The sequence below is a fragment of the Poecilia reticulata genome, chromosome 8 (assembly GCF_904066995.2).
Source record: "Poecilia reticulata chromosome 8, P_reticulata-male-v2, whole genome shotgun sequence".
Lineage (NCBI taxonomy): Eukaryota > Metazoa > Chordata > Actinopteri > Cyprinodontiformes > Poeciliidae > Poecilia > Poecilia reticulata.
The window spans coordinates 20,846,631-20,874,432 of NC_088837.1; the positions used below are offsets into that span (position 1 = coordinate 20,846,631).

The 27,802-nt window shown below is 40.0% G+C and overlaps 1 protein-coding gene across 2 annotated transcripts; it reads left to right on the forward strand.

Annotated features, from left to right (window-relative positions):
• Positions 1–517: 517 nt before the first annotated feature.
• mrc2 (mannose receptor, C-type 2) lies at positions 518–26,708 on the forward strand. 2 transcript variants are annotated; one of them, XM_081610197.1, is made up of 29 exons: positions 518–945; positions 5,525–5,923; positions 8,948–9,121; positions 9,224–9,388; positions 10,164–10,277; positions 10,487–10,630; positions 10,718–10,909; positions 11,572–11,726; positions 11,809–11,913; positions 15,030–15,145; positions 15,228–15,376; positions 17,116–17,333; positions 17,447–17,589; positions 18,213–18,309; positions 18,405–18,534; positions 19,403–19,435; positions 19,507–19,682; positions 20,265–20,427; positions 20,521–20,663; positions 20,742–20,847; positions 20,925–21,091; positions 21,170–21,287; positions 21,374–21,612; positions 21,707–21,869; positions 22,423–22,572; positions 22,776–22,889; positions 23,259–23,438; positions 24,452–24,475; positions 24,551–26,708. In XM_081610197.1, exons 1-29 carry the CDS (start codon positions 819–821, stop codon positions 24,769–24,771), a joined length of 4,425 nt encoding a protein of 1,474 aa, XP_081466323.1. In that variant the 5' UTR covers positions 518–818; the 3' UTR covers positions 24,772–26,708. The 2 variants fall into 2 exon arrangements, with proteins under 2 accessions (XP_081466323.1, XP_081466324.1); XM_081610198.1 differs by having other exon boundaries at positions 519–945; positions 19,507–19,673.
• The last annotated feature ends 1,094 nt before the right edge of the window (positions 26,709–27,802 follow it).

The window sequence follows — 27,802 nt, forward strand, 5'->3', positions numbered from 1 at the left end:
ATGTATTAAAAATAAAGAAATAGAAGAATGGCAAAAAAGGTGGAATGAAGATAAGAAAGGGAGAAGATTATATACAGTACAAAAGTCAGTATTAATTAGAAATAATAATATAATATAATATAATATATAAAATAATAATAATGAGAGAAACAGAAGGGAAGAAATAATTATGACCAGATTAAGAGTAGGCCACACCTATTTAAATGACACCTTACATTTAATAGGGAAGAAAAGTAATGATAAATGTGAAGGATGTGGTGAGAAAGAAAATGTAGAACTGTAAAACATATGAATCTGAAAGGGAAAATGTGAAAAGAATGGTTGGAAGGACAGGTCAAGAATGGAGTCTTAAAGGAATAATAGGAAATGAAGGAAACATAATGGATATTTATAGATTAAGAAAAGCATTATTTATTTTTCTTAAAAATACAAGATTAATAAATAGAATTTAATAGATGTAAAGAAATGTTGTTACACACTCGTGTACAGTAGGTAGCAGTATGCACCTCAAAGTTGCTTGCAATCCGCCATAATAGAAGAGAAGAAGAAGAAGAAGTTCTTCCACTGACCTGAAGGCCCCCGGACCTCATGTTGGGAACCACTGTTGACTCTGCTCCATTCATTCCGGCCTCATCTGACTGAGAGGCAGAGGCACAGGCAGGCTGAGCTCTAGCGGCCAAAACTCTCCTGCAGCTCCTCTCCATCAGCCGTCCCCCTCGGCCAGTTGCTGCTCCCCGGCTGGCTTCGCTTCCCCCCCTCATCTCTCCTCTCTTCGTTCGAGTTGTTTTTGTTGGGTCCGTCTTCCTGTGGCTGTGAGCATGCAAAGCACCGAGCGACACCGAAACAAGACTGCTGCGCCGACATGGACGGAAGGGCTACTTATATTTTACAAATGCACTTTATATTTATTCATCTTTAGTCTGGGACTGAAGAGGAGCGACACGGGTGAGGAGAAACAAACAAACAAAAAAAACGCTCTTTGCGTGATTTTTTACAACACAAGTTAACGGGTTTGTGAAGATATTCAGCTTAAATGACTCTTATTGTTTTCATTTGCTCGTCTGACTTTTAAAAAAACAGCATTCAAAGTGATATTTAGGATTTCTGTGTGCGCGCGCGCGCGCGTGTGTGTGCGTGGTGTGGAATGCTACGATCTAAAAGTCCGAGCATTGAGTGGAACCAGATGTGGAGGCAAATGAGGGGAGCAGAGAACTGGGGGCTCGGTTTCTATATTTTACCGTTTCCTTTGGATCTAAACTCCCGATTGCTTTTGTTTGGCTTCGTGTTCCTGATGGGAATTTAGGTTGAATTCGCAAAGCCACAGACTGTGAAGTGACGCTTCATATTGGCTCCCTGCGGGTAGATGTGACCTTTACGTCCTGACTGTTGCAGGCTGCAATTAACACAGAGAGAGTCGGATCAGACACCAGGACACCCCGGAACCAAAAGAACCTCATTGACACGGTTTGACCATTTGGTCAGATCAGTTTGAAATTTCTCAAAAAGGTTCAAATTGATGTGGAACCAAACAAAAATTATTATTATCTTTTTTTTTTAATGCTACACGCTCTAAGTATATTTTCGTTTCCATTATCATCATGCATTGACTTTACAAACTGACAGCAGACTTTTTGACTTATTTATGGAGGCTTAGTTTTCCATATGCCTTTTGAAGGAACTGCAGATCAGCTGGTTTGTTGAATAAAATCTTTTGGATTTATCACAGTTGGCATTTCATGGGCTCTTTTACAACTTTTTTTATTTATTTTTTTTGGCTTTGTTGTGTCTCCTCTCTGATTTCATTGTGGAGAAAGAAAAGGTTTGTCACATTGATTTATGGGGAGTTCTCCTTATTTTATTTGGCAGATCTTCATTATTTGCCCAATGTGAAGTAAAATGTCTGTAATTTATAAATCCGGGGAGAATTTGTTGGAAAATGTCTGGAAATGTTCTCACTTTAGTCCAAAACGTAAACCAACACTTTGACGAATGTCTGTGAATCCGTGATGGGAAGTTTCCGTTCTCCTCGTCTTATTCTGGTTTGTAAATCTGACACCCTTCTCCTGAGGTGCCACTTTCCCATGCTGCCTACAAAACCTGGACACTCTTCGTCTCTCTCTTCCTCCCAAGCTTCTGGAAAAAACAAAGCACTGACAAAACTGATTTTGAGAATACCACTTCCTATTTTGTCATAATGACTAGAAATGATCTTTTGTTTTCCCTGCATTCCAGGTGTGTTTAGGATACGACAAAAGAACAGAAAATGTTTGAGAAAAAACAAATGAAATGAAGGTCTGTCTTATAATTTATGATCTGACATCAGCATAAGGTTATATTCAAAATCCAACTATAATAAAGAGTTCATTGTAAAGCTTTTTTTTTTTTTCAAACTTAATATTCAAAGCTTAAACTTGCAGTTGGTTAGTCAGCCAGCTAAGTTGCGTAAACGTCCTCAGTGACGGAGATTCTGGGAATATCTGACGCTTTTGGAAAACGTTGCTGGCTGCTCATGAATGCCCGTTTCATCTCCTTTTCTTCTTTTGGTAACTGATGTCAGCTTTGCAAAAGAAGATCTTGGTGCCGGGGTAGGAGAGGAGGATGAGATAACAGCAGGAGAGCCGTTGTTGCTTCACTTTGACGGCCCTCGACGGCTTAGGGTTTAATCTGCGAGGAGCTTCCTCTCAGCCGTGTCCTCTCCAGTGTGGATTAAAGCTCCTGTGGGGAATTTTCTTCTTGACTTCTTGAACTCCGACTTCAGGTTGTGGTGCTGTTTGAAGGCCGGTCGGTGTGCGCACATGTGCACAAAAGAGTTGTGTAGGTTGTGGGTCAGGAGAGGGGGAGTTTATGGAAGTAGATGTTTTCTTTTATTCACAATAAGTGAATTTAGACCAAGTTATGTGTAGTTGTCAAGGCAATCATCACTGTTTTCACAAAGCAGCGATGAACTGACTAAGAGCAATCCTGAAATTCAGGTTTTTACAGTAATGTTCAAGTAGAAAGTGAAAAATAGTGAAAGTTAGCAGATTACTTGAGTCTTTTTGGGTCTTGCGAATGTAGAGCATAGATTTTTAGCATATTTTGATATTTTATATGCTTATTAGCAGAGCTTAGAGGCCTTGATTGTTGATTTCTCTTCTTCACACGTTTGTATTTGATGGTAACCTGAAACCTTGTTTGGTTTAAAAGCATTCTTACTACTTTTACTATTCAAATAACTCCACATGGTGACTAAAATGTATAGTATCGTCGCAATTTTTTGCTAATTTCTTCAGTGAAATAATTCACTTGTTTTTAATCTTCCTAAAACATTTGCACACTTGCTAGATGTTTCATTCATGAATGAACGAGTCAAAGACAGAACAGTCGTCAGCCTCTTTTGCTCAATGCAAACAAACATGGGATAAAAAATTTTTGCGGCCGATCCGAGGACAGTTTATGGATCAGGATCATGTCTCTGTCTTCCACAGTGAGCCAGGCGTTACGGGTCAGCAAGCAGTGCACCTTATTGGCTCTTTATGTGGTTAAAAGCTGTAAATGCAACTCTTAAGTGCTAGAATATCAGGCCAGACAAGACAAACAATTAATTAAATATCTGATAAATATGCGTTGATAAAGTTTTGCAGGATGATGTTAAAAAAAATCAGCAGACAGAAGTGACATTTTGCTGTTATTTAACTTGTTTCCGTTATACTAAAACACAGCGAACTCTTGAATCACATTGTCTTGTTTGTTCTATGCTTTTATTGCCCCAATCACCCCCAGGAGTTGCATTGGCTCCCATTCAAACCAAAGGTGTCAATTTTCCCACAATACAGTGCAGGAGCGCTGCACAAGGATGAAGTACCTTCATGTTTTTCCATACAAAATCCATCTACCATTTTGTGAAAGAAGGCTGGGGGCAGAGAATAAAAAGGCAGGAAAGCAGATTCAAGAGATTGCAAGTTGAAACTGTCCATCAGAATAATACACATGTATTATGTTTTTTTTGTGGCTACAAAAATAGAATATATAGATAAGAAGATTTCAGAAAAATGCAGATTTAAAAAAAAATGACAGCTATTGAGAAAATGTTTTAATCTCATTAGTGGTCTTTGCTTCCACTTTTTCCAGTTTGACCCAGTTCTGGTTTGCATTACTTGATTTAAAGCATCAAATTCCATTTTAATTAATGAAATCACCTTCTTATTTGAACTTTTTTTTTATTCCTCCAGCTCCTTAATGAAACTGGGTTGCTATTTTGTCTCTTAAAGGCAACACATTTGGTTTGTCTTGTGAAGGGAATGAAGTAAACAAGTCTGACGTCTCTGTCTCTACAACCAAAGCTTTGTTAAGAAGCCACAAGGTTTTTTGGGGAGTATTTGTAAACAAAATAAAAAAAGAAATGCAGCAAAAGTAATATATTTGGTGGTGTTAGAAAAATATTTGTGGTAATTTGTTTTTTTTCCGCACCTTGCCCAACAAACATGCACACACTGGCTGTAAGGAGCTAAAAAAAGGACATGCGTCAAGTCCTGTCTTTCAAATTACAGTGATTCATATGCCAGGCGTGATGATCCATTGTGTCTATGCATAAAAACAGAAGAAGATGTTATTTGTTCTTGACCGGGCAGTAGGAAGCCAAGGATTTGAGCTGACCGGGGTACCAATCAGTCATGTTTTTTACCTAAAAGCCCAGGGATCTTTCACAAACTCACTTCTGGACCCTGCAGTGAAGGAATGCTGAGGGTTCTCCCCTATTTTGTCTCAACATCAGCTGCAAGAGTGGAGAGTTCTGTTTATTTTGGCAATTTTCCTTTTAAACACTTTTGATTTAGATTCTTGTGTGTGTCTCTCTCTGTCCCAGATAAGTCTCACACTTATCTGCTCAACGGTCTCGATTTGTTGATTACCAGACCCTATAAATGATACTAAAGTAGTTGGAGAAAAACATCTTTTGCTTTATTCTCAAGAGTCTTTATGGCTCTTGAGAATAAAGAGCCACATAGTGGCTCTCTTTCCCACATCTCTTTTTACGTGGAAAACTCTCTTTGAGTTTCCCACTTGATACTCAAAGACGTTTCTCCTAAAAAACGTTTTTAAGCACTGTGTGGAAACGTATCCTCTATGAGAACCAAGTGTAAAATCGCCACTGACTCATGTAGAAGGTTTCAAATTCATTCGGCAGATGAATTTGTTTCCAAGCATCCATCCTTAAAAACCACTGGCAGTTGCTTTCCCAGTACAATATGAACCGGACAAGCAACTGGTACTTCATCTTTTAACACAGTTATGCGTATCTGGTTGTGTTACATAATGTTTACTCTGAATATTAGAAGGTATTTTAGGATTGCCAGAGGATGAGTTGTTACTACATTACAATGCACAGATTGACATCCAGGACTGAAACTAGTTCAAACCCAGCTGGGCCTCCGCTGTTGGTGGTAACGATCCGGACCCTGACCTCTTAGCTGTTAACACAAAATTCTGTTTTTATCCCTGTTATTGACCGCTGCTGTCGTTTCCGTCTCTCTCTCTCTTTGCACAGCGCCAGTGGAGTCTGATGATTTTGCGTTCTTCCTCGAGGGCACCAACATGTGCCTCGGGGTGATGACTGACTCTCTGAGCCTGACGCCGGGCTGCGAGGAGCCCCTCCAAAGATGGAAGTGGGTGTCTCGTGGGCGCCTGTTCAACCTGGGCTCCTCGTTGTGTCTGGGTTTGAACACCAGGAACGTCACGTACAACTCGCAGTATCCTCCGATAGCCATATACACGTGTGATCGAGAGCCCCCCAGGGTAGAGTGGACCTGGAACTGCGACGAGGTGCTGGAAAAACTCAACAACTTCTTTCAGTCCCCAACGTTCTTCAACGGGTCGACTATGTTTGGCTCAGGCAAATGGAGACTGTATGGTGACGACCAGGATCTCTGCTCCAAGACATATCAGGGTAGGCATCACATGTTTAATGTCACTTATCTGGAGTTTTACTGATGCATCAATGATAAGTTTGGGTTTGTGATAAATATCTAATCTGAAGTCACACAAATCAAAATTACAATTAAGTATACAAAAAAACCCGTAAGAATATAATAATTAAAAAAATGTAATGGCAAAAAGAAGTAAGACACTGTAGCTTGTTTAAAATTGATTTATGTAAAAAGTTGCCATTTGAAATTTTAATTTTCTCTCTGGTTTTAGAAAACGGTTGAACAAAAAAAACATCTTGAAGTTGGAATTATCTGTGTATTTTCTTTCATCCCAAGGTTCTCATGCCCACAGTCTTTGGATAAACGTCTCTCAGCCTAACCAGCTGTATATGGTTGATCATTGTTTTTGGCAGAATTCTTCATGTTCATCTAAATTAACTGATTTCCTGGCTTTAGTCTTTGCAAATCCAGTTTCGATGTTGTTTGGTAACAAAGTCTTATTTAAACACCCACCTGAGTCCAAATTTCAGCAGGATCGGGTCAGAGGTCAACAACCTTTACAATGAAAAAAAAATAAAGTTAATATCAAACTATTAAAATCCCCAACCCGAAAGGTCATTCAGACAGATCAGGATTCGTCTCTGGAATCATTTTTCACCACAACTGTCTTGTATTGTGATGAGGCATGTGTCCCTATTTCTTCTCTTGTTTGTCTATATCCTTGTTAGCAAAAATTACTAATGAAACTAATGATTTTGATAGCAATTGGATATGATGGTGCGCATCTATGTTCGGCCCGTTTTGCTATAATACCCCTAAACCAATTGCCTTTAAGCTAACCTAATTGGTAAATATAGTGTAAATCAATCTCAGTACATGTGTTGTGTGAAGACCAAAGCAAACACCAGACAGGTCAGAGAGAAAGTTTTGGAAAAACTTAAAGCAGAATTTGGTTAGAAAACAACTTCCATGTCATTTCATCATAATACAGCTGCAAACCTCCCAAAACATGTTTTTTCACTTTTATCAGACAGTCTCGATCCCCATGGTGACTCTGAGGAGCTGCTCAAGTTTCAGAATGTGTATAATAAAAGTTTATTTTAATAAAACAGCAAATGGTTGAAGAGGAAATGATTAGCAAACTGAATGAGAAGACAATAACAGAAACACAGGACGGTCCTGGAAGGTACCACCCAATAAACATACAATAACAGCAACAATTAAACTGTTTGGGTCAAATCAGATTCATGTGTTTGAACTGTTTTGCAATGTAATTTTTTATTTATTTTTTAGTTTTTACAAAGGATTTGCTTAAAAAGGCAGCATTATACATAGTTTATTATACTTTTCAGATTTTTACTTACAAAAAACTAGAAAAGCTTCAAGATGATAAATTGTCCCTGAAATTACTGTGGTAAATATTAACATTTTTCTCTTGAGACCAGTTTTAAGTAATAATGATGCAGGTTTGCCATCTCAAAAATCTATAAACTTTAATTTTTTAAAGAACATTTAACACTGGAACTGGAACATGTTTTAAACAAAATGACCAAAATCAATAAATGAAAACCACAAACGACAGAAACCATAAATGTAATGGTTTAAGAAGACTGTAAAAAAAATTTATATGTTTTGAACTCCTTTTAATTTAGCATGTGATTAACTGATTAATTGTTTATTGCGACGGGATTTAGCGCCATGAATACTTTTACAAAGCACTATAAAAGATACAGAACTCTAGGTCATGAGGTTGGAAATTGTAAAGTTACCTTTTTTATTTAGTCTTTATTTTAAAGGTCAAATTACCTTAAGCAGCTTATTGAACCTCTCATTGAACTGAAAAACCGAAAACAAACGATTCCAGAAGCTGAACCAAACTAGTCTGGCTCTGACTCTTTGCTTCCTGACTGATCCATTCCACAAGGCACAATGTAATTGTTTCCCCTTTTTTTTGCTCTGGAAATCCTTTCTGTTACTATAAATTAAGGATAACGCATGCAAGCGCATCTCGAACATTTCCCCAAACACATGCTCAGCCACGCAGTGACCCGGCGAGCTGCTCCCTCCTGCGTGTTTCCGCCTCTGTGCGGCAGATGGGCTTACTGTTTGTGGATGCCACAGCTGTATCCGATCAAACGGATAAAGGAGAACGCCGCTTTCAGGGGGATGTTTGAGGAGACGGAGTGGCCCACCAGTGAATGCCCCCGCCAGTGTTTGTAAACTGCCGTTTTCCTTGGCCTCAAGCATATTTGCTTGTATGTAAAGTTTTCATTTCAGATTAAAACTAACCATCGTGGGTCTTAGCTAAGCCTCCTTTCCTGCTGCCTGCGCCGTCCCTGCAAATATTAAATGTTTTGCAGGAACGACTGCAAGCCTCAGCGAAGTCTAGTCTGTAGTTAACAGGTTCTGCTTGACTGCAGCCAAAACCAGAACATCTCCCTGCACGTTTTTCATCATCTCTCCTCTCTTTTTGCTTTCATGTGGCAGGGTAACTGCATGCTCTGAGCTTTTTCACTTTCAGTCAGCGATCTTCGCAAGTTTCTGTGTGAAAGAGTCCTACTGGTGCAGAAGAAATGCCTCTAGGTTTAGTCATGTCCAATACAGCCAGTCAGCCTGAAGCGGGGAGGGAGGACAGAGAGAGGGAAAGCTTTTTCTCTCTGGTTTTATGGCTGCTCTCCCTCCACTGGCTTGATTTGTTTTGGAAAGAAAGCGTCTTCCTCCGTTTCTCCTCTTCTTTCACTGTTTTATCTTCTTGTTTTATTGTGTTTCTAGGCTGGTGCTCTTCCACAACGCCTTCAATTGATGTCTAAAATCTTTCTCGTCTTTCATAACCGATGATTCTTGCACGATAAAAGACATTTAGTCTTGCAAGGGAAAAAAAAAACAGAAGAAACCCAGAGCCCCTCGCCACTGTTTGACTTCCTGTTTTCGTTGTAAGATCATCCTCTGTTTTTGCCTGCTGAGAAAACAAACGCCTCATTTAGGACCCTCACTTTTGAAGGCCCACACAAGCATTTCCAGTCTCTCATACGATTTCTGTCCAGAGATCTACACCATCCAGGGGAATTCTTACGGCCGGCCCTGTTACCTGCCCTTTATGTACGAGGGCCAGTGGTTTCACAGCTGCACAAGCACGGGCCGTGAAGACGGCCACCTTTGGTGCGGAACCACCTTTAACTACGACCGGGACCAACGCTGGGGGTTCTGTCCTGTGAAGAGTAAGTTCTCACCCGATATGCTCAGAACCAGACCCGTGGGGGGAAACTTTGCCGGATCCGACCCGTCTGGCTGACACTTCAGACCTTTGTTCCCCCTCGCAGGCAGCAGCTGTGAGACATTCTGGGATACGGACCCCCTGACAGACAGCTGTTATCAGTTTAACTTCCAGGCCACTCTGTCTTGGAGTGAGGCTCAGCGCAGTTGCAAACAGCAGGGGGCAGACCTGCTGAGCATCGGCAAGCTACATGAGCAGACCTACATCAATGGTAAATAGATTAACTTTATATGTTCTCCTTTTCAAGCCTGAACTCTACAATGCTTTTATTGTGACAATTTAACGAGGATGTGTCTACAAAGCTCGAGGATAGTTGGATTAGTTATTGATGTTAATGATGCTGTCTTTATTTGAAATTTCCATTTAATTTAGCTCAATTAGGTTAATTTAAATTTAATTTGGGGTGCCATATTGAAAGAAAAGGAAGCAGATCCATCTAAACATGGTTGAGTTCATTCCCTTTAATACCGAAATAGATAAATAAACAAAGCTTTAAATGTATCCAATGCAGTTTGATTATGAACTGGAAACAATAGAGCTCGGATTTCTCATGATCAAGATCAGATTCCGTGATAAAATCCATATTTCCCTAAGATAGAAATGTTTTTAATATCTTTGAATAATTAGTCAACTAATATAAATTGGAACGTATGTGTGATTGAACTGCGATGATTTTTATTTTTTATTTTTGTGTGTGTGTAAAGTGCCTCTTATAAAAACAATCTCATCTACAAATATTATGACTGATTTTGCACATTCTTTCAAATTGTAAAATTTTTTATTCTGTTTTATTGGATTATTTGGTGATTCTTTTTATTTATTTATTTTTTGCATCTCACTTGACTGATGAAGTGGTGACCTCTCCTGTGCATATTTAGAATCTAACATTTTTCTTTGTTGGATTTATTGATTTGCTATTCAAATTACAGAGGCGCCATTTTGTTTAACCTCGTGTTATTTCAGAAACACATTTCCTCTGCTTGCAGGTATTCTGAACGCTTACAGCTCTTCTTTATGGATCGGCCTCAATGACTTGGACATCAGTGGCGGCTGGCAGTGGTCCGACTCCTCACCTGTCAAATATCTTAACTGGGATAAAGGTCAGACTGGGAAAGCAGCGCCAACCTCTTTGTTTTTGTAAATTTCCCACAAAGGGCTGCATGCAGACTCGTTTTAGAAACAGCTGAGCCTTATTCAAACATCCGTTTATGAGTGTTACAGCGCGCCCACAGTGAGTTGGTGATTTTTTTTTTTGTTTGTTTTGTTTTTCTAAAGTTTTTGTGTGTGTGTGTGTTTTGCTGAACTACAGAGCATCCGACTCACGCCGAGGACGACAACTGTGCCGTGGTCCAATCTGAGTCGTCGGGACGCTGGCAGAACCGGGACTGTTCTGAAGCTCTGCCGTACGCCTGCAAGAAGAGGCCCAACGCCACTCTGGACCCCTTCACCACAGGTCCATAAATTTAGCTTTCATCAGCTAAATAAATCAGATTCCGTTTGGGTGAAGCCTTTACAGTAAATTAATGGTTTTACTCTACAGATTCATGGACAGATGATCACAAATATGAGTGTAATGTGGGCTGGCAGTCCTTCCAGGCCGGTTGCTACAAGCTCTCGTCAGAGAAGAGCGAGTGGAACGCGGCTCAGAAAGCGTGCCAGAAGATGGACGCCAACTTGGTCAGCATCCACACTCTGCCAGAGCTGGAGTTCATCATTCGCAACTTAAAAAAAGGTGATTTTTTTTTTTTTTTTGATGTAATAGCACGCCACTCTCTTCTTTCTCTTCCTGCAGTTCTCCGAACCTGGATACTGGTTTGTGTTGTAGCAGCTTCTGGAGTTAAGGATTGTAATGGATACACTGACTGGTGCATTCTAGAAAACGATGCCAAAATGATCAAAAAAGTTTGCTTTAGAAAAAGAAAACTATTTAAATACTGGTCATACTTCACGTCAGAGGGGCTTATTACCTCCAAAGTCATCTTGTTGGCGTTTTTTAGGGCATGATTAAAAAAAAAAAAAGTATTAATCGATTTGAATCGATTTTCCTTTGAACGGCCCAATATAGATAAATGGAAAACTTTTATTGATTCTTTTCCCCAAAATTCTACATGACTTCTTGAATAACGCAAGATCTTTTCACACATCGCAAGAGCATTTCACCGCATTTAAATTACGGCATTTTTGTTTTGTCATGTAATTGCATTAGTTTCAATTCTTAATCTAAATACTCATATTTTTACTAATGCACCAAGTTGACAGAATCAAAGTCAACTCAACTGAATCAAAGTCTGTCAAATTGAACCTCAAATCTGGTCCCGGTGAATCAAACCGAATCGATTTTGTTCATCGGAATCGATACTCGGTCAGTATTACTTTTTTTTTTTCTGTCTCCAGACATCGACCAGGTGTGGATAGGCCTCCATGACAGAGAAATGCAAATGGACTTCGAGTGGACCGACCACACTCCTGTTATCTTTACCTTCTGGCACCCGTATGAACCCAACAACTTCCGCAACACGCAGGAAGACTGCGTCTCCATGTGGGGCCCTGTGAGTAACCTCATGTAGTCGCCCCCCCCCTGCTGGGTGTCAATGTGTCCGTTCGGATACGTGAATCGGCCGTTGTGTGCAGGAAGCCCGTTGGGATGACGTCCCCTGTAATGCGACTCTGCCCTTCGTCTGCAAGAAGCCGGGAACAAAGAGCGACGGGAAGCCCCAAAACCAAGAGTGCAAACAGGTATCAAACGTTTTCTTTCATTGCATTTGCTGCTAGAAATTATTACTTTTAAATATCTTCACACTTTTGTTTGTTCATGTTCGTTTTCTTGCCCATTTATGTCAGATAGGATAAAACCCATTTAAAGGACATGATCTGTTTGACATTAGGGGTGTACAATAATTTCAATAATTATTGTTATTAATATAAGTAATACAATAATTTCACGACACGATATACGATATTCTGGTCACGGTGCGATATGTATCACGATATTTGTTGAACAATTTGATACAATCTGATACGATTCAGTGCATTTTTGCAATTTTCTGAAAGATTTTAGAAGGACAGAGTGATTTTAGTGACATTATGTGTTCCATAGACTTCAATTTAGTTAACTGAAAACTGATTAAAAGCACCAATTACACAATACCTGACTATGATTGGACAGTCTATCAGTCTGCAGCTGGACAAAATGAATCAAAGATGCAGTGAGAGAATTAGTTTCTGTCATTTAATTCATGTGGATTTGACATAAAACTCAAAAGTTTAAATGGTAATCCAGGAGCAGAGTGGGGAGATTATCAGCCTCAGTAGACTCTCAATATGCAAATGAGAAATGCAGTCTTTTGGACTATGGGGAAAAAGGTTTTCCTACCTTGGCTCCCGGAGTTAGCCGTGACTGTAAGCTGTTTACTACTAGCTGCTAAAGTAGTGGCTCCGCCTCACCGCGTAGTGATCGACTCCCTGCAGCTACGCAGCGCCGCTATTCCCCTGCTTGGATGTCTGAGTATCTGCCTCTCAGACTGCCAGGATCTCATAGTTCTCTCAGTCTCTGATAGTCTTTGTCTGTTGCTAATAAAAATGATCGATCAGCCATTGTTGTCATGGAAATCCTCCTCACTGCGCCGCGGATTCCGGCTGCGGGTTTTTCCTGCTGAAAACACAGCGCCGCTGCGCGCCCGCTTCGGATGTTATCAAGTAATCCTTTATATACAGAACAGAAACCGCTAAGCTTAAAAACTAATTACGAAGTGAATGCTACCAGGCGAAATTTGCATTAATTTCGCGATCTCACTGCTTTTGCAGCTGCTCCATTCGCGCCGCTACTCCATTCCGCTTCTCTTTCACGGTTATTTGCGCAACTCTACTTCGTTTCTCATCGTTATTTATTGAAGATTTTACATGTCCAAAAACACAGGAATCTAATGTTTCGTTTCGTTTTGTACGTTTGGAAGCTCATTCCCTCTCACATAACCGGAAAAGCTGGGGAATGGTGGCGCTTTTGACATTTCTCTGACGATATGGTTTGCTAATTTTAACATAACTCCGGTTATACTTGGCCTATTAACACAATTTAAAAACTGGTGTGTAGTTTATAATGTGCACTTTAAGCTCAAGTTGAAAGTGAGACTGAGGGAGGCGGAGTCTTGCTGCTAAGCCGTAACAAACTAGAAGTTAAAATGAGCTATAAGGCTATGGACCCCTATGGTTTAACAGATCGATACTCGCGGATGAAAAATCGATACTTTCCGAGGGCGGAAAATATCGATATATATCGCCGAATCGATTTATTTATACAGTCCTATTTGACATTCAGTTTAAAATCCTCAAAAAACAAAAATCAACTCGAACTGGACCAGCTTTGCTAAGCTCATCTCCATCTTTTTGAGACTTTATACCCAATAATCATCGCCTCCTTTGAGACCCTCGCAGCTCATAGTGTAAAAATGTAAACGCATGGTCACTGTCGTAAAAGGAAATCCATGTGTGTGTCCTCGGTGTATTTTTTAGTTCACCCCAGATAGCTTTAAAGTATTAATGCCTTAAACAAAAGTATGTCTGGAGATCAATGGTGGCGTTTTAACTCTCTCCCTGAGGAGCAGTCTGGCAGATTCAATTTCTCCTGCTTCTGGAGATATAGTGTGTTGTTTTTCTTTCTCTGCATAACTTATGTGCTTTATGTGTAAATAAATAAAGAGAGAGTAAAAGCCTAGGGGGGAAAGTTTAGGACTACCAGATTCTAAAACAATATGAAAATCTGAATTTTGTGTTTGCACCGCTTGCATTTTTTTTTCTAAGTGATTTAGTCAGTCATGGTTTTAGGCCCCGATTTTGCTAAGAGATACGCTCAGTGAACTTTTCCACATTCTCTCATTTTACAACCATAAACTTTAATTTTTATTATTGGAATTTTATGAAGCCAAAGTAATGTATGATAGTGAAGTACACGGTTATCTAAATGGTTTTCAAACAAAACTTTGTGGCGTTGATTTTTATTCATTTCAAAGAAGAGTTAGCTTATAAAACAGTAAATATACAGTAAGAGGAAAGACTTAAAACTGAGTTGGGTGTTTCAGTAGAAAAATTCAAAAAAATGCAGTCAGAGTTATTCCAGAGATGTTTAGATAAAACAAGTAATTTGTTAGAAGAGCTTAAAGTCCAAACCTTACTTAAACTTAGAACTGTGGTGAGACTTGAAAATTGATGTCCACAGCGCTCTTCATCCAATCGAACGAGCAAAAAGCAAAGTTGGCAGAGAAATGCTCCCAAGTGGCTTGCAGCTTTCCTTGGAGCAAAATGTGAATTTTATAAAGCTTTCACTAAATCCAAACCCATGTTTCTCTTTCCAGACTTTTTTATTTGCAAAACGTATCCTTTCGCTGCACTACATTGTGTTGGTGAAGTACATAAAGCCCCAATAAAATGCAGTCGTGGTTGTGAGGTGATAAAGTGTAAAAAAAAATATTCAAGGGGCTTTTCACTTTTGATCAGAACAACTCGTCGCAGTAAAACAGGCAGGAGAGGTTTTAGCTTCAGCAGATCTGTCAGCTCAGACTTCGATAGAGCTTGAATGTTTTCCTAATTTGTTTGTGCAAAAATAAATAAAAAATTTAACAGAGTTTATTCTCACAACGTTGAAAGTTATAATTTTCATGCAGAATCTTCCCTCACTTTGCCTGCTGGCAGGAAAAATTTAGTGCAGAAAGTGTTATCTCTGTGTCTATCTTCTTTAACATTTCATTCTGCAGTTACTCACTTCACTATAACTAATTAGATCCTCTGTTTGTTTATTTATCAATATCTGTCACATGTTGCTTCCTGGATATAAAAGAAGCACATTTTTTTCTTCTCAGGGATGGAAGTGGCACAGTCCAGCTTGTTACTCGGTCGGAGAAGATCTGTCCACCTTCGATGAGGCCAGGAAATCCTGTGAGGCGCATGAAGCTGCTCTTATTACTATAACAAACAGGTAGATCTGGAGCACACACAGAGTTAGATGCACAGGAAAGCTTCTTTGCACCGATTGAAATGCTTCGTGCTTCATCGTAAAGATTCGAGCAGGCATTCGCCAGCAGCCTGGTGTTTGGCCACGCTGGAGATTCGTTTTGGATCGGGCTCAGTGACCAGGTTACTCACGGGTCATTCCGCTGGCTGAGTGGAGACGAAGTGACCTACACCCACTGGAATCGAGACCAGCCGAGTAAGTCACACAAGTCAGCTTTAATAACATCTCTATATGAGTTTTGTGTGGTTTTGTAGCCTGATGTTTGAGAAAGTTCTGAAGGGCTGCAAAATTACACGTTTCACTTCCGAAATAGTTATTCTCACACAAATTGCATAGCTGACACTGCTCTGCCTGAAAAAAGAAATCTCAATTTTAATGATAGATGTTGCTTCCTTCACTTAATATGACACATGTTTACAACCTGCAGAAACACTTAGCGCTAGCGCTGAGAACCAACCCCCGTCAGTAAGTCCTATTCAGCTCTGCAGGCAGATGCCACTTTCTTTGGATGGACACACTATGTGGGTCAATCAGATGCAAAAATAGGCAACGATCACAGCATCATGAGAAAAAAGGACGAGGATCAGGTGCTTCAAAGACTGAGAGTGTAGTTGCACAGGCCAGTTACACAGACAACAGGAAAAAAAAGGATGTAAATTCAAGCCTGTTTGAAAGAAATGAAAAACTAATTTTAAATGTTTCTGTGTTTGGTTGTTGACACAGAAACGGAGATTGACGCAAATGTTGTATTTTGTAAAGGTTTAAAAAGCCTGCACAGAAGGATCTGATGCACAAAGTACTGCAAATGAAATGTCATCACAATTTTGCTGTGCACAATATTACAGTTGCGGCACACAAGAATTTCCTTGTGAAAAACTAATTTGATCAATAGTTTATAATTTATAATATCTGTGGCTGCAACAATACCCAAAGCAGAACAACAGTCAGTCTATGTGGAATTTGTTTCATCATTTCATGACTACAAAATGCACCTGAATTTTTGTTTGTTTTCTTGTTACATCCTTTTATGCCTATACACTTAGAATTGAGATAAAAAGGTTTATAATCTAGTAATTACATATTTTTTTCATTATTTAGCAGGAAATAATGTCCAAGAGTGAATTTACTACTTCCTGGTCTTTTATACTTGCATTTTTAAAATATTTTTCTCTTTTGTTTCAGTTTTTTCCATATCTACTTTCTCTTTTCACTTTTCTAATTTCTCTGAATGTTTTTCATTTCAATGTTTCTCATTATCCCTCTTTCTCGGAGGGATAATGAGAGTTCAATCTAATCGACTGTCTGAGATTTTCAGTTCATCAAAACTCAAGGTTCCACTTTGACTCTTTGCCAATTTTGTATGTATTTAGCAAAATAAGAATTGTAACTCCACACATGGAGTTACGGTACATCTTAATAAACCCTTGGCAGAGGAGAACTAACTGTGCTGTAAAGGAAGTTTGATTCATAAGAGACATAATTTCAGAGATGTGTTCATAAAACAGGCATGGTTGAACCGATCCATTCAAAAATATATTGACTCAGTGACTTTCTCTTAGATTGAAGCCTTGGTGCTTTTGTTGATAAAAGGGGAGTTTTTGAAAACCTGAATAAACAAATCCTAATCTTTCCATGAAGTATTTACAGCTTTCTTGGTAACCTACATTTATATGGACAGTAAAATCCTCACATTAATTTACGTCAGCAGATATCTTTACACGTGTGAGAGAGAGAGAGCAGGTTGATTGTATTAAATACCTGCCAACCAGGAATGAACACATTTTTTGTTTCTTTTCATATAAAAAATGAGAGCAGCAGAGCACGCACAGACTGCGCTTGATGCGCTTTGTGCATTTTGAGAAAAGATCAAACACTTCTCCACTCGTAAGAAATCAGATTTTCCACTCATGTCCCCCTCCACCCATCTGATTTAGCGAACGTCCACGGTGGCTGTGTTGTGATGGTAACCGGCTCCGCGACGGGTCTGTGGGAGGTGAAGGAGTGCGCCTCGGCGAAGGCGAAGTTCATCTGCCGCCAGAACCAGGACACGTCTCTGAGCCCCGAGCCCCCCGCGCCGCAGCCCACCCCCAGCCTCAGCGGCTCCTGTCCCAAGGACTGGAAGAGCAACAGCAACCTGCGCTACTGCTACAAGGTTCATCCTGCACACTTTCACAGCCGCAGCATGAAGAATTGACAAATCACCGTAAGTTGGGGAAACAGTTTTTGTCGCAGGCGTGAGTGGACTGACGTCAGGTTTGTGTGCAGGTCTTTCACTTCTCCCAGTTGGAGCAGAAGCTGAAGTGGCTGGATGCTCACCTGTTCTGCCGGAAACACGGAGCCAACCTGCTGAGCATCAGCAGCCCTGAGGAGGAGCAGTTCGTCCTGCAGGTCCTCCATGAGAATTTTGGGTGGGTATCGACTGTGACATGCAAATAAATGTTGAAACTGGCAAAAAAACGGTTGCAGCATTATATGCCACATTAAAAGAGAAAAAAGGTTTGAAATTTTCAACATGTTCATCAGAAATCCTGGAAATGTTACTTTGTTGTTCCTGTTTTATTACAGAACCCTCTACAAACATTTGAGCACACGGTGATGTTTGTTAAGCTTTAACATCATTTTATCTTTTGGCATATGCTCACAATAAACATTTTTGAAAACTATTTGCACCCAGAACAATTTCTAGAAATTAAGATTCAGTTAAGATTTTTTATTTTTTTAAAAATTAAAATTAAGTTCCATTTCTCCTAGCCACCTTTACAAAATGGGAAAGAAAAGAAAACATGCCAGAAAAGTTAATTAGATGTGTTTTGATGACCTAAATTACATCATCTATAGTCAGAATTATTAAAAAGTTAAAATCAACTGTAGCTGCGACAAAAAATTACTTGATGTGAACCACAGTTCACTCTCGTCACATTTCACATAGTGATTTAAAATATATGTATAAAATATGGATTTATTTTATGTTTTTTTTTTTATTTTTTTTTTTTTTTTTTACAATTTTATTTATTTTTGATTACACCCACAGAGAGTCAGAAGAGCATGAGCAGCACTGGTTTTGGATCGGTCTGAACCGCAGGAATCCCATGGATAACGGCAGCTGGAAGTGGAGCGATGGACTTCCTGTGGGTGAAAACGTTCTCCAAACATCCATCATTTCCAAAAGAAGTGGACACAAATGATTGAAGGACATGTTGTTTGTTCTCGACTCGTATCTCAGTTAACATACCGGAACTTTGGGCGCTACTACTACAACATCCGGCAGTGTGCTGCGGCAGACTTGGGCACTATGACCTGGCTGGCCATGCACTGTGACTCCGAGTTGGACTGGATCTGCAAGATTCCCAGAGGTATGAAATCAATACCCATTTTTTAATTAAAACCTTCCACTTTTTGCTCATTTATAAGTTCACCATTTTAGATTCAAGTTTCCAAAATGGGTATTGTGGTACATGCTCTCATGGAATTAAGGAAAAAATTTGGACCTGTTTGTTATTAAATCCCCCAGAAGTTTGGTTTCATCTGAGGGAAAACTCTCGTCACATTTCACCATAGGCATGGTGTTCTTTTGCCTAGTCTATTCTTTGTTGGCCAAATTTGGCTTCTTCAGACCGTAAAGCATCTGCTCTCAAGAATCTAGGAGATTTAAGCCAAACCCTTGGACGCTTTCTTTAAAAAAAAAACCCAGCCTTTGTCATTTACTGAAGATCTTTAGTCCAGAGCCACAGAGAATACAGAAGACTGGAACAGAATCGGTAATAAACAGAAATACCTTTAGAGTTTCTATCATCCTTTAAAGTTACAAGTACAAAGCTGATGCTGTGGATTTTTTTGCTGCTCTTTTCCTGACTGGTACCTTTGTACAATTAAAAGATCTTGATCTTTTTTAACGTCTTTGCAAACAGCATAGGCAGCTGGACTTCTGCTCCAGTGTCATTAGTGGCAGGTGTGAACATGAAGGCTGAACGCTGCTACTGGACCGAAAGGTTTTAAAGTGTTGGCTTGATGTTGTATGCACATATTTTAAAGGATATTGCAGATGTTTTTGTTGTTGTTTTTATGCAAGTTGTGCAGAATATATTACATTACATTAAATGTGGAAAATTTTCTTAAATATTTACTTTTCTCTTTGTTGTAACTTTTTATTTCTAGTGCATAACACAAATCTGCTCTTTATTTCAGGTCTAACTTATTTTCCTTGTCCTTTCTCTTTTTCAGGAAGTGTTGAGCTGGAACCAGAAGTGACAGAAGGTCTGTTCAACTTATCCTTTTGGTTTCAATTTTTATTTTCACACACTGAAATTTGTTCTATTGTCTGTTAGGAAATACTGCTCCAGATTGGATCACCTTTCAGGAGGCTCAGTATAGGTTTTTCGACCATCGCACTACGTGGGATCAGGCCCAGAGGATCTGCTCCTGGTTCGACTCCTCGCTCGCTTCAGTTCACTCAGCTGAGGAGCAGGCTTTCCTGGCCAACAATTTAAGCAAGGTTCTGCAGGTTTTTCGATATTTCTAATTATTTCAAAGAGGCTATTAATTAGGTGTAGCAATAGGAAATTGGTAAATTAATTGCGTGATCAATTAAAATGAGCACAATAATTTCCATTCTGATAAATATTTTTCAACGTGCGATTTAGTTTACAGTGACATTGTAATCCATTTTATTTATGGTTTCAATTGTTTGTGGTTTTTAGTTCCTTTTTTTTTTGTTTATTGCTGCTCAGTGGTGGTTTCTTTTGAAAATGTAATATGTCTTCCAGTTCCAGTGTGGAGTGTTCTGTTAAATATAAAGTTTATTCATCTTTGAGGGGACAAACTTGCATTGTTATACCATTATCAGTGCATTACTTGAAAATAATAATATTATTGTTGATCACAGTCATTTCTGGTACAATTTGTCGTCCAGTTTTATGCCGTTATCATTATATTAGTTCAAAATGGTCTCAAAACGACAATATTATCATTTATCACAATAATTTCTGGGCCAATTTGTTCACACTGCGGAAAAGATACTTGCAAATTCATAATTGCATCCCACCATAGCTATTTTTGAGCGTTTGTCTTCTACCTCCCCCGACAGAAAAAGTCCGAGCCGAGCTGGTGGCTTGGGCTTTACACCTACGAAAACGACGGTCGTTTCCGCTGGTCCGACCACTCTGTGCTCAATTACGTTTCCTGGGCGCTCGGCAAGCCGCAACCAGTCAGCCGCGACCGCAAGTGCATTTACATGTCAACCAGCAAAGGTAAAATCAGCCAGAAAATAGATCTGATCAGACTAAACCACGTACGAGCGGATGTACAACAGGTGAGATTGTGTTTCTGCCACATGTAAACAGGAGACTGGGCGGATCAGAAGTGTCACTCCGACTTGCCTTACATCTGTAAGCAGGTGAAGGAAACCGGCACTATTCCTCCGACGCCATCGTCTCCTCATCCGCCTTCTGGCTGTCCTACTGGGTGGTCGCCCTATCAGCATAAGGTGCATCAATACTACCTCGATTTCAAGATAATTTATGTGTTGCATCAAATTACTGAAACAAAATCTATGGTGTCTTAGTGTTTCAAAGTTTTTGAGTCAACTCGGGTCACATGGTCTGCAGCTAAGCTCAAATGTGAAAGCCAGCGAGGCACACTGGCTCTGGTGTCCAATCATTTAGATCAAGGTAACTACAAGTCGTGGAGTAAAGGCACGATCAGCAATGCAAAGCGGACGTGGTACAGCTGATTCTCTCCTCCCCAGCTTTCATCACCACCTTGTTAAAGAACGTCAGCACTGACCTCTGGGTGGGTCTGACCTCAGACTCCAAAGGTCACTTCCGGTGGACCAAAACCGGCCTGCTCAGCTACACCAACTGGGCGCCAGGAGAGCCAGTCGACAACAGCGGCCCCCATCACAACAAGACGCCGGTATTCCCAATTGTCTCTATTCAGGTTGTGCCTTCGTTGGCGTTTTGTTGCCGTTCTGACGTCTCACCGCTGCCTCAGGGAAACTGTGTGGTGATGATTCACGGCAACCCAGAGAGGAAAACCGGGATGTGGGCTTCCCGAGCCTGTGAGATGACGCCGTTGGAGAACAATGGATTCATCTGCCAAAAGCAGCCAGGTGCGGCGATGATCAGCAACAGCCAGAAGAGAGGCGTGCTGTGGATGAGTTCGCAAACGCTTCCTAATCGTCATGTCTGACTTCAGATCGCAGCCTGCCTCCGGCTCCGGCCCTCATTCCCTCCTCCCTGTCGGAGCCTGTGGAGCTGGGAGGAGTGACGTACCGGGTTGTGCAGAAGCGCCTTGACTGGACTGGCGCTCTCTACCTCTGTGAATCTTTGAACGGGACGCTAGCGGTGGTGAAGGATCCGTACCAGCAGGCCTACCTGACTCTGCTTATCAACAGCCTGCACCAGCCAGCCTGGATTTCGCTCTATAACTATGGCGTAAGCCCACAAACTCACCGATCTCTCATTCCACTTCTTTGACTTTGTTTTTCTTGCAGTCTAACAAATCCGCCTGCTCTGTCATGTCTGCTAGGGACGAAGCTTTACGTGGTTAGGCGATGAAGAAGTGAAATACTCCAACTGGAAAGACGGAGAGCCAAATCAGATGGCTGGATGTGGACACATGACCACCACAGGACAGTGGACCATGACTCCCTGCGATGCTAAATTGGATGCTGCTATATGTGAAATTAGTGGTTTGTATCTCAGCCCACACCAAGCAAACCGGTGGCTTTTTTTGTCACAATCTCAACAATTTAAATTAGTTATATATTGCTCTAATGGTAGACAACCGAGTTCTGATTATTAGTACACATGTGCTGTAGTTTAATAGATCTTTTTTGCACTTTGGTCAATGTGAGATGCTTTCTAAATACATTTTGATCAATTTTGATTCATTTAATTGGCATTTTCTTGTGTCTTTCTGTTCTAAAGGAAACTATAGGTCTCTGTGTCATATTGTAATGAAACCACAGTGAGACTTAACTCATTATTAACTGAAAGAGCTTAAAAAAAACACATATAATGTTGACGTTTAAATGAAAAAAAGCAAAATGTCAAAACTGTACAAACTGTACTGCAAGAAAAACAAGAAAAACATTAAACTAACTGCTATTAAACTAACCATTTAAAAGGATTACAAGAAGTTTAGCCCCCTGTTCAGCAAAGTGCATAGTCATGTGTTTAAAAGCATTTGGACATTGTGCCGTTTATTCACTTCATATTTTTTTTACTTTTCCATCCTTACAGATGAGCCTGTGACCCATCAGTGGATTTACCCCGGACTTTGTCCCCACTCTGTGGGAGAGTGGGCCTGGGTTCCCTTCAGGAACCACTGCTACGCTTTCAACCTGCAGCTTCTTAAACTGCAGCAGGACGCGCTCGCATCCTGCAAGAAAAGTGAGAAAGCTTTACAGCAGCAGCTCTGAGCCGCCCCCACTTACCCCACACAGCCCATACGCTTAACCCGCCACCTCGGACTCTCTCCATAGTGAAGCTAATTAACATGACATCAATATCCTCATAGATTTACTGAGCATGTGGCCCAGTTGTTCGATTTAGTTTTGATCCATCTGTGTTTGTGTTGTTCTCTTTTCCATCAGTGGGAGCAGAGCTTCTGTCCATCCTGGACGAGGCAGAGAACAGCTTCGTATGGGAGCACATCCAGAGTTATGCAGAACAGGCAAAGGGAGCTTGGCTGGGCATCAGCATGAAAGGTCCAGCAGCACTGCCTTCACAGCTTAAAAATACAGGCTTATTCATTGCACTTTCATTATTTTTTGATCATTTTCTTTATTGAATATGCTTACATTTTAAGTTAATATTTCATTAAGGAATTCTGATGAGCAGCTCTTATCACGAAGCAAGGTGACCCATCCTGCAAAGCGTCATTTGTTTGAAACGTGTTGTTATCAATCAGTGCAAATTGGACAAAAGAGCATGAAATATACTTAGCTTGGTTAATGAGGAGATTAAATCCAATAAAGCTGCACAGCTGAGGCAGAACTCGGCTGTGCAGGTGTCTTTTTTTTTTTTTTTTTTTCCTCCCCAAGTTTCTCTTATCACCCTTCGTGCTCCTGTCACAGAGAGACGCCTTGTGTGGAACGAAGACACCGAGATGTCGTTCACCAACTGGGAAACGCGTAAGGTGGCTTTTTCGATGCTTTCCATCAATTCCTGCTTCTTGATCCAGAGTAACAGCGGCCGGTGGACGCCCGACTCCTGCCGAAATCGTACACACGGGGTGATCTGCAAACGGCCTCGCAGTACGTACACACAATGAACACAAGACAGTCGCAGTTCATGCAATGAATTGCAAATGTACTCGTAACATTTTCTTTTTCACATTTCTTTCAAGTTACAACCACAAAAGTTTTATTCCATTCCAATTTCACGACTTGGTGAACTATTGTACTCTGCAAGTTACGCTTAAAGCATTTAACGGCATATTACCAGCGCATTTGAAAGAGACTTATTAAAAGCATTTATACTTTGAGAGAATCAGAGATTAAAAGAAAATCTAAAGTCAGAACTAAACAAACAGAACGTTGTGTTTCTGTTTAGGGAACAAATTTGTCTAAAGAAATCGAACAAAGAAGACCAACTTTTACTTTTAAGAAAATCATAAAATGTTATATTATATCAACATATAATGAAATCCATTGATTCGGAGTAGTGCTGCATCTTTACACATTAAATATGAGTATATTTTTTCTTTGCTATTATTATTTTTATACGTCCACATTTCCTGTTATGTGTTTAATGATGTATCTATATGGATGGTTGATTGATAATTAGTTGTTTATGGCATGTCAAGTTGACTTTGGAGAGAATGGGTAAATTATGTAAGATATTTTTTTCTTCAAATTATTTTCCATGTAAAACTTTTATGTTAACATAGAACATGTTCATTTTAAACTGTAAATGGATGAAATAAACAGAAAACATTAAATAGCATGAAATATTTTGAAAGCTATGCATCACTCCCTTTCATTTCATAGTTACGTTCTACCTTAGAATAGAATATAAACAGCCTTTATTGTACCACAAAGAGGAAATTCAGGTGTAGCAAGAGCAGCAGATACATAGGTTCACACAAAAGGTTGTAAAATTGTTAAAAGCCATTAACAAAAAACAAGATAAGCAATAATAATAATAACATACTGTACAAGGCTATAACAGAACCTCAGATAGTCATTTAAAACCAAGATAAAATGCATGGACTGAAACTCCTTCAGAAACTGTTTTCTTATTAATTTTGTACTTTTTCCATTTGTAGGTGCAGACTCATCCTCCACAACATGTAAATAGCTTTTCATTTATTTGATTTCTTTGATTGTCTTCTGCACAGCACTAAAAATTGCTTCATTTTCCCCAGTGGACGTCGACCACCTGCCCACTCTGATCGTCGTCATAGTGACAGCGTTGGTGCTGCTTCTGCTGATAGCCGCTGTGATCTACCTGTACCGGCGGCGAACCGCAGGGTCTCGGGGTTCCTTCGAGGGGGCGCGCTACAGCCGCACCAACTCGGGCCTCGACGAGCAAGCCGAGAAGAACATCCTGGTGTCCGACATGGAGCTGAACGAGCAGCCGGAGTAACTCTGGACCGACCCTGGACTGGACCCCAACTGGAACCGGAGAGACTCAGATTCTTTTCTTACCCTTTTCTTAAACCAAAACTCTTTTTTTTTTTTTTTTTTTTTTTTTTTTTTTTTTTTAAATGCCGAAAAGCTGTGTGGAGCACAGCAGATGTTTCCATTTTTAAACTGAATATCACTATAAAAAAAAAAATTTAAAAAAAGCTACAAATCGGATACATCCGTCTGCTTTTTCTAAAATGCGTAGGCAGGTCACAATTGATCGACTGTGAACAGGTTTATTGCAACTGATTGCAAAACCAGTCTGATGAAATAACTTCTTGCCTGTTTCCAACGTCAGTTTTACCACACAGAGTTTTCCAGTCGTCTTCCTACTCGGACCGAAAAGACTAAAATCCACTTTGTTTCCATTGTCGACCACATTCCTCTAAGATTTCTTTTGTGTTGTCATGTCAGTATTAACCCAGACTTTTTTTTTTCATTTGTTTCATTGGATTTGTCGTTATGTGTGCAGCTGTAGAGAAGCGTAAGCCGTGATGCGTGTGTGGTTTTCATGAGCCTGCCTCTCTCCCTCTTCTCCGACCTGACACGTCAGCAAAGGCTGTCAGGCGCAGGAGGAAGAAAAGAAGTCAAGATGTGAACACGCTAAAAGTGTTAAAAAAAAAAAAAAAAGAAAAAAGGGCTGCTGACCTCGAACTGTCTGAGGGCGAACACTATAATTGTGCACATAAGTAGGACTTTGCATTGAAAGCTGGTCTTTAAATGGACTACATTGTCTTTTTTTAGTGCAGCACACACCCGGGGGGGTTGTTTTGATGCATGATAAGAATTTGGAGCCATCAAAGCCTGAAATTCATTTTGTGGCGTGCAGTTTCTGCTCTGTGACTCCTGACTTTTGTTTGCCTTGGCTCTTTGTGCCTCCATCTGGAGCTGATTCGGCAGGTTTTTTTGGGGGTATTTTTTATTTTTTTTGAGCGCAGTCATTGTGTTATAAAAAGAGGTTTGTCATTTCAAAGCGGTCTAATGCTTCGTGTTTCATCACGTTTCCGTTTGTTGCATCAGCTCGGTTTTTGCTTTGAAGATGCACATTCTCTTTTTGTTACCTGGAAGCAGCTTTACTGCTCCTGCAAAAATCGCCAACACTTGAACTCTTTGACCGGCCGCAAAAGAAAAACATCTTCAATCTTGTATATACATATTTCAGTGCCAAAGAGTTTTTTAAAAGCCAAATTCGGAAACCTACCATCTGTAGTGTGTTTTTGACATCTTGTTAAGATTTCAAAAATGTAACCTCCTTCTCCTGCTCTTGTCTCTGAGTGCATTTCTCTCCCTCTCTCTGCTTGCAGGAATGCTTTGGAGCCATTTCAGTCTGAGGCTTTTGGTGTTTCACTAAGCTGCTGTGAAAAAAAAGGGGAGAAAAAAAACCCCAAGATTGAGGGGGAAGGGAGGAGGTGTGAGTGTGTGTGTGTGTGTATGTATGTGTGTGAGATGTGCGTATGCGGTCTCCAGCTGTGGAATGTTGAGTCGGCAAGAAGAGCTCAGTGGCACGTCTGGAACCAATCAGAGAAGGAGAGCTTAGGGACACGAAGGGTCAGAATGGGGAGGGAATTTAAAAAAATGGGGGAGGGGGGGATGCAGGATGGGGGAGTAAAGGGAGTAAACGGAGGAGAGCAAGGAGGAGTCGGGGATGTAGGTAGAGGAAAGGAGGAGTTCAACGGAGGCAGCATGTCCTCTGCTGGTGGATTCGTGTACAGGTCGCAGCAGCTGATCAACCCGGGAGGATTTAATGATGTAATAGTGGGCTCGCTTCGTTCCCCGTTGTCTGTGAAACAGGCCTGATCTCCCTGTGGGTAATAAACCCAAAGGACCTGTTGGAATTTCTAAGAATTTTTGTGACATTTTTTTTATAAGAAATTAATAAAGTTTTACGTCCTCTGACTCCGAGTTCGCGTCGCCTTTTATTCACTCGTGAATAAAATGCATTCAGAAAACGATTTAATAGTTCAAAGCGTACTGGTGAGTCTACAACTGAGTGAATATTCAATTAACAAAATATGCGTTGTAGTGTCGATCTGTTTCCACTAGAGGGAACACCTCACCCAGTGAATTTAAACTCACTGGTTACTGTTTTCCATCACAGTCTGAAGTAGTCTTACATATAGTTTGTTTTTTGTTTTGTTTTGTTTTCTAAAAGTGATGGTGTTTTTTTGCCTAAATTATCTTTTTTGACAAAATCTCTTTTGGGGAAAAATATAAATAAAACGTAGGCCATTATTTTAGGAAGCTGACAATATTTTCCTTGTTAGAATTTTATACATGTCCAGAGTCAAGTTTTTATTGTTTTTAATCAAACTATGAGTCACTATTGAAGTATAACCACTCTGAGTTACAAATGTTTTCACAGTGACTCAGCCCCAAGTATGGAATATTAAAAAAACTAAACAAAAGAAAAACAGACTGAATATATGGGTGGATGTTTATTTTGCTTCACATGGAACAGGGAATAAAATCTTAAAATGCAAATTTTCAACCTTACTGAGCCAGGAAGCTGCATAAATTCTGTACTTTTCCATATTTTTCTAACTCTTTTGGAACTTTGAGATACATATCAAACTGTCAACAACCTGAACTGTTTGAATTTAAAAGGAATCTGGTATTAGGTGCAGATCATGTACAATTGGACGACATTACCGATGAATATTAGTTGTTAATGAAGTTTTAAGAAATAAAACAGCAGCTGCCTTTAACAGCAGCGTCAAATTTTAAATTCCAGCTTTTTGCACATTTGAGGTTGAATTCAGCTAATTTATCTGAGGAGTTTGTTTCCAAGCCTTTGCAGAGTTAATAACACAAAGTTCAATTATTGAAACCAGATGTGCTGGAAGAGGAAAACATCTAAAACAAGCAGAAACAAATCTAATCCACGACCAACAAAACGGCATACGCACAACTTTAATGACGATTAGAAACATAATGAAAACGCATAAAACAGCAACGCAGGCTTCAAATTTTTTGGCGCATTCTGCTAAAAA

Excerpts from the sequence above, each read along its gene's own strand:
- mrc2 (XM_081610197.1), top strand. The coding sequence starts at position 819 with ATGCAAAGCACCGAGCGACACCGAAACAAGACTGCTGCGCCGACATGG. Across the intron at positions 11,727-11,808 it reads GCGTCTCCATGTGGGGCCCT|GAAGCCCGTTGGGATGACGT; the intron begins GTGAGTAACCTC and ends CGTTGTGTGCAG. Across the intron at positions 23,439-24,451 it reads GATCTGCAAACGGCCTCGCA|GTGCAGACTCATCCTCCACA; the intron begins GTACGTACACAC and ends TTCCATTTGTAG.